This window comes from Tarenaya hassleriana, unplaced genomic scaffold (assembly GCF_000463585.1).
Source record: "Tarenaya hassleriana unplaced genomic scaffold, ASM46358v1 Cleome7, whole genome shotgun sequence".
In the NCBI taxonomy this organism is placed as follows: Eukaryota; Viridiplantae; Streptophyta; class Magnoliopsida; order Brassicales; family Cleomaceae; genus Tarenaya; species Tarenaya hassleriana.
In genome coordinates this window covers 3,289,585-3,301,358 of record NW_010969548.1, presented here as the reverse complement: position 1 = coordinate 3,301,358, position 11,774 = coordinate 3,289,585, and the positions used below count along the sequence as shown (strand labels likewise).

The following is an 11,774-nucleotide window of genomic DNA, read 5'->3' as shown; positions in this document are numbered from 1 at the left end:
TATATATATATATATATATATATTAGTTGCAGGTAACGAGAGAAGAAAAGGTAAATATGCAGAGTTAAAAATGTTAACCATGTCTGAGTTGGCCTTAAACGGTGTAAAATCTGCACATCTGCCACTGTTCTCCTTTAGCTTTAAAGATAAACAACTAAAGGTAAATATTGTGTTTATTACCAAAATACAACAATTTTAAACAATTTAATCACTGTAAAAGTCTAGTATAAAGTTTACGATATTGTACTGTTTTTATTGTCATATTGACCCGTAAATTTGAATTACTACACTTATTTAGTCGTGATATTAAAACGATTATAATTACGTACACACTTTGATGCCTAACAATATAATAGCACAAAATGTTTCCTTGTACGAATTAAAATCGTATTTACGTGTGATTAACTTAGACAATAATGTGGAATTAATATCCATTTTCCTGTTTTTATAATAAATTGTGAAAATAAAAAAATAGATAAATTAAAAAAAAAAGAATAACACAAGCTACTTTGGCAGCACTGCCTTTTATCATCTCTGAGCTCTTAGCCCTATTTTGCTTTTATTGTGAAAAGCACCCAAAGTGCACTTGTGTTCCCAAAAATTTTAACAAGTTCCATAAAAAGCCTAAATAACCAAAAACAAATTTTTTTTTTATAAACAAACCATGAAATGATTTATGCAAAACATATTATATCTTTTTTTTGTTAAAGAAAACATATGATATCTATATATAAAATATGTACATATATATGGTGCGACGAAGAAATTCTGTGTTTTGTCGTTTAGTTGTCCTTGTTCAACGCTTACATGAGTATCTCTGTCAAGATCAAATGGGTAGCAGATGAAAAAATGGGGAAATTATTTATAATATGAATGCGACAACAATACATGCTTATTATTTGCATGCATTTTCACATAAAATATTGCAACCTTAGACGATATGTGGTGTTATGAAATTATACCAAAAAAGGTTCATATCCATTAGCACATAAGAAATAATTTTTATAATTTTTTTTCTTCATCGGACTAAGGTTTAAATAGCAATCATTACATATGAATCCCAAAATTATGAGTTCCCCATCTTTTAAACACTAAAAAAAGACTGAAAATATATGGATTGCTATCATATAAAGAAAAGAAACATCGTTTGTCTTTATTTTTTGTTTGCTTAAAGAGAATCATCACAATACTTTTTCATATCAATAATTAGCATGAAAAATGAATTTTGTAAAAGAATTAATGATGGAGAATATATATATCACATCTTTTTTGTTCTCTAATTTTTAATTTTATTTTTATCGGGGGATGTGTGGGAGATGTACTATTGAAGAGGAAGGATTTGATGCATCATTTTCACTAAAGGTGTTCCAAAAGAATTATCAGTCCACTTTTTTTTTTCATAATATTTAAATAAAAAAATGAAAAAGGGATATTATAAATGTATGATTCTTATTTTATTGGAGATGAGGAAAGGTGGGATTGTCTTCTTGTAGGGACCAAAAGTGGGTGTTGCCCTTTGACGTGTGTTTGCAATTGCAAAGACACCTTGACCTGCTTTTTCCACAACCTTGACTGCCTTTCTCACGTTTATTCATAAAAACACCTTAACTTACATTCACATATTCATGTAATCTATATATTTTTTTTTGTTAGGGAATATATTCGTCTGCCAATTTGAAATTTACACCAATTCGTCCTTTTTTTTTTAAATTAAAATTTTCATTTATTTATATATATATATATATATATATATATATATATATATACATAGGCGTGCGGTCCATATACAAATCAAACGATACATAGATGGGTCAGTCCAGCCCATGATTATTGGGCTAATATTAAGCTCGATAATCAAATGGGCCTCGGCCCAATATATACATCCATGTGTGTTTGAGCCCAATAATACCCTAAGCCCTATAGGCGGACCAGAAATCTTTATATTTTCCTCCGTGTTTATCTAATCCTATACAAGTGATTTAATACGTATGAAAGTGCATTTCAATTCAATTTTTTTTTATATCATTGTATGTAGATATATATATATATATTAATATGCTTAAGATTAGAGCAAAATATAATTAATTATTGTCATCTCCTATATTTATATGTGTTTATATGAATAGATAGATACGGCAATCTCCCTCCATATTCCGATTTGAAAACTGACGAGCAGAGATTTTTTTTTTTTTTTTTTAAATGACATCTCCGAGCACAAGCCATGAAGACATAACTTTAAACCTCATACCGAGATGCAGAACCCTAGGGGCCCTCAAGCAAATCCATGGCCGCCTCCTCACGACGGGACTCTCCCGCCATACATTCCCCATCAGCAAGCTCCTCCTCTTATCCTCCACCCTCTCCTTACCCTACGCGCTCTCCGTATTCCACCGTATTCGTAACCCCTCCGTCTTCCTCTTCAACACCCTCATCTCCTCCGTCGTATCGATCCACGGATCGAGCCACACCCATATCGTGATTTCTCTATACTCAGAGGTTTTGTGCTCTAGAGATGTTAGGCCAAACGCCTTCACGTATCCTTCTCTGTTCAAGGCCTGTGGGTGCGATCCACGGTGGCACCGCCATGGCCGGTCTCTTCATGCCCATATCCTGAAATTCCTTGATCATGAGAGCTGTGATCGGTTTGTGCTTGCTGGTTTGGTCGGATTCTACGCCAATTGTGGGAAATTGGGGGTCGCTAGAACTCTGTTCGATCGAATCAGCGAACCCGATTTGGCAACGTGGAACACCGTTCTCACTGCATATACGCGTGTCGGAGATGCATACGGAGACGGTGATCTGGGTTCTTCCGCGGAGGTTTTGCAATTGTTCGGGAAAATGCAGAGGAGTTCGTCGGTGAAACCAAATGAGGTCTCTCTCGTGGCTCTCATCAAAGCATGTACGAATATCGGCGCTTTTTGGGAAGGCTTCTGGGCTCATGTTTATCTGATAAAGAACAATCTGAATCTGAATCAGTTCGTGGGCACTTCTCTGATCGATTTCTACGCGAAGTGCGGATGTCTGAATCTCGCCCGCCAAGTGTTCGACAAAATGCCTCACAGAGACACATCATGTTACAACGCCATGATCCGTGGCCTGGCTATTCACGGTCTCGGCCACGAAGCTCTCGAAGTTTACGAGAAGATGATCTCCCGAGGATTGATTCCCGACGATGCGACCTTTCTAGTGACAATATCGGCGTGCTCGCACTCGGGTCTGGTCGAAGAGGGTCTGGGCGTATTCCATTCGATCAAAGGTGCTCACGGGGTGGAGCCTAAGGTCGAGCATTACGGGTGTCTGGTGGATCTTCTCGGCCGAGCCGGGCGGCTAAAGGAAGCGGAAGAATGGATCGAGAAGATGCCGATGAAGCCGAACGCCAAGCTGTGGAGGTCGTTCTTGGGGGCAGCTACAATTCATGGGGACTTGGAGAGGGGGCAAATTGCGCAAAAAAATTTGTTGGGGTTAGAACCGGAGAATGGTAGAAATTACGTGCTTTTGTCGAATATTTACGCCGGCGTTGATCGTTGGAATGACGTGGAGAGAGCTAGGGAACTCATGAAAACTCACGGCGTTGATAAATCTCCCGGCATTAGCACTAATTATTCTATTGTACCATAAATAATCATATATAATTAACTTTATATATATATATATATATATAAATAAATAATCGTTTTTGATATTACCATTTGTTTATGATTATGTACACACCCGGAATTCCAAACCAAGTTCGAACTTGCTTGATCGTGAATTTTTTAAAGTTTGTAAATAATGTAATTTGTGGGGAGCGACGTGTATCCCAAAGTTGTAATTGGTTAGATAAATGTCAGTCCAAATGAGAAAAAGATACTCTTTCCAACATAATTCAAACTAATCTTGTCTCTATTTGCAAAAGCAACTCTCTAAAAAAATGGTTGTTAATCTTGTTTGGTTCCATATTGGATTAACCAAATAATATTCGGACAAAAGTTGGTCCATGTTCCAATTTGTTTATGTAAAAAAAATTTTAAAAAATAATATTAGTTGGCAATTGCGTTGATCAATTACGTATAACGGTATTAGATGGAGGTCAATTGGAAAATATCATGTGTGTCCATTCGCCACCCACTAACTCAACTCGTGATTAGCATTTAATTATTCGGGCATAGGGTCATTTTGTGGCTTAATCTCGATTAAGGGGCTGGTTAAGCCATTATTAAGTTATATAAGAGCCAAAGCAACCATCTGTGTTTTAACACTTTCCCGGCCTTCAATGGCTTCCTCGGCGATCGTCTTCTCCGATTCTCCGTTTCGTTCTCTGTTCCTCAGCAACCAGTTTGTCTCCCGCCATGCCCATGGCTTACCTTCCGTCTCCTTCGTCCCCTCTCACCGCCTCCGCCGCGGCCGTCGTCTCGCGGTTCGATCGGGGCTCATCGAGCCTGATGGCGGGAAGCTCGTGGACCTCGTCGTGGAGGAGTCACGGCGGCGGGTGAAGCGACGCGAGGCGGAGACGCTGCCGACCAGGATCCGTCTGAGCCGGATCGATCTGCAGTGGGTCCACGTGCTGAGCGAGGGCTGGGCAAGCCCTCTCCGTGGGTTCATGAGAGAATCTGAGTTCCTCCAAACACTTCATTTCAACTCGCTCCGGCTCGACGACGGCTCCGTTGTCAACATGTCGGTGCCGATCGTCCTCGCGATCGACGACGAGCAGAAGACCCGGATCGGTGTCTCGGACCGAGTCACACTCGTTGACCCGGCTGGTAACCCGGTCGCCATTCTCAGCGAGTGAGTTCCCTTCGCCCTCTTCTGTTGTTTTTTACATGATGATTCAATTCGATTCTCAATATAAAAATCATGATAACTCATCCCTGATTTCTTGCATAGAACGTAAAACGAAATTGCGATTCCCTCCCGGATTGCATTTGGCTAATCATACCATTAGATTCGACGACAGGTCGAATTGATCTTAATTTGAGTTTTACGGACGATTTGCAATTTTACAGTTTGGCAAAGAACACAGATAGCAGTAGAACAGCTCACTGAGTCATGGACTCTGGTTTCTGTCAACAAAGATGAACACTTTTCCGGAAAATCCTAATTGATATCAAGTACCCTCCCCGATTTGATGATTCTTATAGCTAATTGACATAGTTTCCTTGAGCAAAGAGGTGGAAATTATCCAACCAGATTGGATAACTTCGCCTCTGACATTCGTTACGATTTGGAGAACTGATGATGTTTAGCTCATTTCTGATTGATTTCTCTGATCCAGTATCGAGATTTACAAGCACCCGAAAGAAGAACGAATGGCCAGGACATGGGGAACCACTGCGCAGGGGCTTCCGTACGCGGAAGAGGCTATAACCAAAGCCGGAAACTGGCTGATCGGAGGAGATTTAGAAGTGCTTGAACCGATCAAATACAATGACGGTCTCGATCGGTTCAGGCTGTCCCCGACACAGCTCCGAGAAGAGTTTAATAGGCGTGATGCTGATGCAGTGTTTGCGTTTCAGCTGAGGAATCCGGTCCACAATGGCCACGCCCTTCTCATGACTGACACTCGCCGGAGACTCCTGGAAATGGGTTATAAGAACCCTGTCTTGTTGCTCCATCCACTGGGAGGATTCACTAAGGCCGACGATGTTCCCCTCAGCTGGCGAATGAAGCAGCATGAGAAGGTACCTTCTTCTTCATCTCTCTGTCTCTGTTTCTGTCTCTTTGAGACCTTAAACCTTGGTGCCTTGTCTCCTAAGGAACCGTGACTCTACTTGCTTAAGTAGACGGATAGGGTTGGATAGTCAAGAGGATAACGGTGGGTATGTTTGATACTTGACATAGTTTTGAGCTGATTTTGGTGGATGAACATTATGAGGCTTGCATGAAATGAGATTAGATCATAAGATTACCCTTTTTAAGTGGTAAATCTACAGCATGATTTCTGTCAACGAGGAATGGGCAGGTACTGGAAGACGGAGTTCTTGATCCGGACACGACAATTGTCTCCATCTTCCCATCACCGATGCACTACGCAGGTCCGACTGAAGTGCAGTGGCATGCCAAGGCCAGGATCAATGCCGGAGCCAATTTCTACATAGTTGGCCGAGATCCAGCCGGTATGGGCCACCCAATCGAGAAGAGGGATCTCTACAACGCCGACCATGGCAAGAAAGTACTCAGCATGGCTCCCGGTCTCCAGCGCCTCAACATCCTTCCCTTTAAGGTTTGGATCCATATTCTTGTTCATCCAAGAAATATCTCTCGTTTGGATAGTCATCCGAGATATTTTCAGGGTTTAATAGGATCATTTATCTCTCTTTTGTAGGTCGCAGCTTACGATACAACTCAGGGGAAGATGGCCTTTTTCGATCCATCGAGGCCACAGGATTTCCTCTTCATATCAGGCACCAAGGTAAAATTCCCCATTCGAACCAGGATTGAAACTTAAAAGCCACGCTATTTGGACTCAAACTAGGGTTCTTTTGTTCGGGCAGATGCGTGGCTTGGCGAGGAAGAAAGAGAACCCACCAGACGGATTCATGTGCCCGTCTGGTTGGAAGGTGCTGGTCGACTATTACGACAGCGTCAGCTCCGAGTCCGGCAGCGGTAAGGTTCCGGAACCTGCAGTTTCTTCCTAGACACGATATTATCACGGTCGGGCCACAGCCCCAAAAAACGAAACCCATGTACTTTGACTTATGCTTTGTGTGCAAAAAAAACAAAGGTTTGTAATAAAACGGCTTCTTATGTCCGAGAGGCCATAATGTATAATAATAGTGTGTGTATTTGTATGGAAGGCTTGTTGTTGGGATTGTGAATTTGCTCAGTTTGTGAATTAAAGACACAAAATTCGACATATATAAACCAAATAAATTATAACCAAATTAGAATGTCTACTTTCTGAGACAAAAAAGAAAAAAAATCTTCCAACTACAACAAATGACCGAACATATAAAATCCATACACAATATTACATATAGATATACATAAAAGTTGTTGCAATGCGTGTCATGAAGAAACCCTAAGACACGGGAGTTATCTTCGGGACGTGAACCGGGAACTGATGAATCTCATCGATCCATGGATTCTTCTCCTTGGTCGGATCCACCGTCCTCAACGCCTTCCAGACTGCACTGTTACACTTAAACCCCGACCCGAACGCTATCTGCCATGTCCTGTCCCCTTTCTTGATCCTCCCTTTCGCCTCGCTGTACGCCAACTCGTACCACAATGAACTACTCGACGTGTTCCCAAACCTGTTCAACGTCATTCTCGACGGCTCCATGTGCCAGTCAGACAGTTCAAGATTCTTCTCGATCTCATCCAACACCGCTCTCCCTCCCGCGTGGATGCAGAAATGCTCGAACGCCAGCTTGAAATCTGGAATGTACGGCTTTATCTTCATCTTCAACGCCTTTCTCGCGACCAGGGTGACGAAGAACAGGAGCTGTTCCGACATCGGGAGGACGAGCGGTCCGAGCGTGGTGATGTTCGTCTTGAGGGCTTCTCCGGCTATGGCCATGAGGTTCTTCGAGAGGGAAACTCCGATTTGTCCGTTGTCGTCTTCGCGTTGGAAGACGCAGCCGTAGGCATTGTCGTCGGCTCCCTTGTGGGTTCGGACAGTGTGGATGAGTTGGTACTTGGAACGCCGCCGGTCGGACGAGCGGTTCGAGAGGAGGATGGCGGCGCCGCCCATCCGGAAGATGCAGTTAGAGAGGAGCATTGATCTTTCGTTGCCGAAGTACCAGTTCAGTGTTATGTTCTCCATGCTTACAACCAGGGCGTATGAGTTCGGCTGGACCTGCATGCAACATTTCAAACCATTAGGCCATATCTGAAAAAAGTTCCAGCCGTTTATGGGGGCATGATGACACAATCGAAACTACTGGGCCGAATCTATAAATCTTTAGCCAGCGCTTATGTTATGTTATGTCGGTCTGTATATTAATATATGTTATTGACGGACGACATATATAAAATTAATTATGTGTTGCTTTCAGTGACTGAAGGATTGAAAGCATAGTTCTTTCAATAAATTGTGGAAGTTTTTGGGTGAAATTTTTTAAATGCAATTTACATCTTAATCTACATGCCTTTCTAGTTATGTGTCATATTCAACCCACCAATATATACATACATATATATATATATATGATTTCGTATATACATTAAATGGTCTGATTGAATGAATGAAATAAATCAAAAGACGATTTAGATCATCTATCAAACCAAACTGATTGCTCGCGATTCCATTTCATACGAGAATATATTCTTTTTTTTTATATATATAAAAAAATCTTATATTCCAAAAGATCATTATGCAGTTCGTAATTTGTCAGTCCATGGGGATTCGGTTACCATTTATGACAAGACAATGTAGATCTACGACAACCAGATGCCGATACCATATTCTATATATATATATTGTGTACGTATGGACGCATGCATGTACATTTAATTTAGTTCCAAACGCTACCAAAAAAAACTAACACCTTTTAGGTATAATGTTCAACCGCCAACCAAACAGGCTAAAGATGTGGGATTTGCTCTTACAAATCCACACACATGGCACCACGTGACTTCCCACGTGGCATTTGAGTTTTATTCAGACCCGAGTGTACGGAACAGTCTATAATACACCAACTAATTTTGCATTCAATAGATGTAAATGTGCGTCGACTGACCAACCTATGAGTTTACTTATTTTTCATCCGTTTTAAATTTCTTTTATAATATTAATTCATTATTATACATAAATAAAAAAAATGGAGTTGAAAATTGACGTATTAATAATAATAAATGCAGTACTTCTAACATTTTTATAAAAAAATTATTTGGGTTTTAAGATAATTAGTATTTTAAATAAATATTTTGTATAAACTAAGGTAAAATTATGTGTGTTTCCGTGTATTTATTATAGCATAAGCCAGATGGGGTCTACCACCATCTGTTGACAGCCAAAATGGGGTTAAGATTCTGGACCCATTCTAATATATGTGCTGTAAATATGTGAGCATATGATATAATAACAAAATACAATATTGTATTTTTTTTAACCATTGTGGCAACCACCAACCAACTAGAAACCAAAATTTGTCAGACTATCAATATTAATATAAAAAGACACATGCCAACATGGAAAGTCTTTTCTGTTCCAAGCAACTCAACCATAGGATGAGATTACCCAAAATAATATATATATATATATATATATATACATATATATATATATATATATATGAATAAAATATTTTGGTCGACTTCCTTGGGACTATGTATTGCTAACTATTTCAGTTACCCACCAATATAGATAACTTGAGAAATATGCGAAACGCGCAAAAACATTGCAATATTTGTTCTTTTTGTATCTACACCAAATTAAACAAAGAGAAAAAACATTTAAAAAAACACGTAATAATAAGAGCAATATTGAATATATATATACCTGAAGAAGCTGTTTGGCAAGATCAATGGAGATGAGCCCAGCACTGCAGCCCATGCCACCAAGATTATAGCTCAAGATATTTCCTCTGAGCTTATACTTGTTGACGATCATGGCCGACAAAGACGGAGTCGGATTGAACAAGCTGCAGTTCACGACAAGTATCCCAATGTCCTTAGGTTTCACTCCTGTCTTCTCCAAGAGCTCATCAATGGCGCCGAACATCACAGTCTCCGCCTCTTTCCTCGCCTCCGCCATACACGGATTCGGAGGAACACGGAGCAAGGCCTCGGGAAAGTAGGTGTCTTGTCCGAGACCGGAACGCTCGAGAATCTTCTGTTGGAAGGCGAGGTTGTCCTCCGTGAAGATCCCAACGTTTCGGGAACGGTCCATGAAGATTTCGCGAGGGCATTTCTGTGATGGGTCGGGCTTGTAACAGGCGAAGTCGAGGAGGAAGACGCGTCGTGGACGGGTGGTGAAATATACGGTGGCGAGGAAGATGAGAAGGGCAGTGCAGAGAGTGGCGGAGACGAAGTGGAAACGGAGATGGTCCCATAGGAGGCGAAGGTCATGGAAGGTGAGAGAGGAGAGATTTGCAGAAGCGGCAGCGAGTAAAGGGAGGAGGAGGATGTACATGGCGTTGGAGATTAGGTAATGGTATCCGAGTTTCACGTACTTTAGACGTACGGACAGGAGGAAGTTCGGCAGGTTATTGCGGCGGTCGTGGTCGTGGTCTCGGTCCGTGACCTGGACGGAGACGGGAGTGGGTCCGTTCATCTGGTTCCGGTTATGTCTGCTGTCGTTAGCCATTTTGTTGTCCGGTTGCAACGTTATGAATCAAAGAATGAGACGATCGATGTTTTTTAAGGGAAACCCTTTGTTTGAAAGAAGTGGACAATGAAGGAAATAAACCACGAAAGAGTTGGAGATTTTGGTTGTGAAATTTTAAGAAAGAAAAGTGTGATGAAATGCGGGGGGGAATGATGAGAATTTAAAGGCAAAGTTTTTAGTGAGAGAAATATCATTATAATAATCTGAGATGATCTATGAACATATTATAATATGATTTTTATTATTATTATCTGAATCAAAATGAAAACTTATATTTCTGTATGCGTGTATTTTACATGCAATACAATAATTGTAATAAAAATTTTATTTGGAGGGCGCAAAAATTTTAGGCAGAGGGGATGGTGGAAGATGCAACTACCCATGCCAACTTTAATGGCATTGAATTTTGCCAATTGGGCAAATACTGTAGTTTTCGTGTATCGAAACTGCCCTTCCTTTGACTATTTATCTACGACACTGCCACCCGCGAAATGTCTGCGTGTCTGCTCTTTCCTGTGCACGTGTCAGCCTGTGATTTGGTGGGCTGTGGACCCCAATAGTATCCCCATAATACGAGTCGTGTATCGTTTGACCATGCAAAAAAAAAGAAAAAAAAGAGAGAGAAGAGAGTCGCGTATTTGACTTATTATATTGCATGTTTGGTGAACGACGTTAGAGTAAGAGTGCGGGTTATTGCAATGAATATTCTTAATATAATCTTTTAATTAAAATTTGTACTAATTTCCATTTTTTTTTCTTTTTTTTTTGGTTAAATAATTTCCATTTTGTCTTGCTTTAATCAAATGAAAAAAGGCGCGAAATTATATCTCCAAATACCACAAAGTCCTAGATTTTTATTCGAATAAACGAAATTAATGAATTAGAAAATATAATAACGACATTTTCGTTCATTATTATGCTAATATATCAATTTTGATAAATTTATAAAACGTGCTAGTTCGAATTTCTCAAAAGAGTCAATTTACTTTATTATAAAACAGATTTCTTTCTATTTCATGTCATCAATTCATATAGATGAATACGAAAAAAATTATAACCCAATGCAATACATATGTCACTAATAAATAGACAGCAAAAAAAAAAGAAAAGATTGACAAAATGGAAATGATATTTATTATTTCCAGACATGGTTCGGGACCGCGTTGACTTCTCGGCGGGGCTGTTGGTAATTCGGTGATTACTTGAGGAATGAAAGGGTAAATTAGTAATAAAGATAAATTAATGGGCCAAAAAAATGAAGGCTGAAGGAAGTTGGGGCGGCAGCTTTAATATTGAAAGTTGCGTGTGCAATGCAATGGCAATTTGCATTTAACATTAAATTACGGAACACTCCCTCGTTGAATTATTAATTTTGTGTTCTGTCTATGGTCTATCTCCCACCTAATTATCATTATCATTTTGTTTAATATTCGCTATAATTAATCTTTTACACATTTAAATGGATGTATATATACAAACATTATGGAATGTGAAGTAGATATATATATATATATATAAGATCGGA

At 39.9% G+C, this 11,774-nt stretch overlaps 3 protein-coding genes across 3 annotated transcripts; 2 read left to right on the top strand and 1 right to left on the bottom strand.

Moving 5' to 3' along the window:
- Window positions 1-2,133: 2,133 nt before the first annotated feature.
- On the top strand, window positions 2,134-3,726 carry LOC104801108 (pentatricopeptide repeat-containing protein At5g43790). The gene has a single exon (XM_010524208.2). It carries the CDS (start codon window positions 2,200-2,202, stop codon window positions 3,616-3,618), a length of 1,419 nt encoding a protein of 472 aa, XP_010522510.1. The 5' UTR covers window positions 2,134-2,199; the 3' UTR covers window positions 3,619-3,726.
- Window positions 3,727-4,189: 463 nt separating this feature from the next.
- LOC104801107 (ATP sulfurylase 4, chloroplastic) lies at window positions 4,190-6,772 on the top strand. Its single transcript, XM_010524207.2, has 5 exons — window positions 4,190-4,764; window positions 5,252-5,657; window positions 5,939-6,199; window positions 6,302-6,388; window positions 6,471-6,772. The coding sequence occupies exons 1-5, from the start codon at window positions 4,253-4,255 to the stop codon at window positions 6,612-6,614; spliced, it is 1,410 nt and encodes a 469-aa protein (XP_010522509.1). The 5' UTR covers window positions 4,190-4,252; the 3' UTR covers window positions 6,615-6,772.
- Window positions 6,773-6,836: 64 nt separating this feature from the next.
- Window positions 6,837-10,393, bottom strand: LOC104801106 (3-ketoacyl-CoA synthase 20). The gene is made up of 2 exons (XM_010524206.2): window positions 9,422-10,393; window positions 6,837-7,777 (listed from the first exon to the last, which is right to left on the bottom strand). Exons 1-2 carry the CDS (start codon window positions 10,226-10,228, stop codon window positions 6,998-7,000), a joined length of 1,587 nt encoding a protein of 528 aa, XP_010522508.1. The 5' UTR covers window positions 10,229-10,393; the 3' UTR covers window positions 6,837-6,997.
- Between the last annotated feature and the right edge of the window lie 1,381 nt (window positions 10,394-11,774).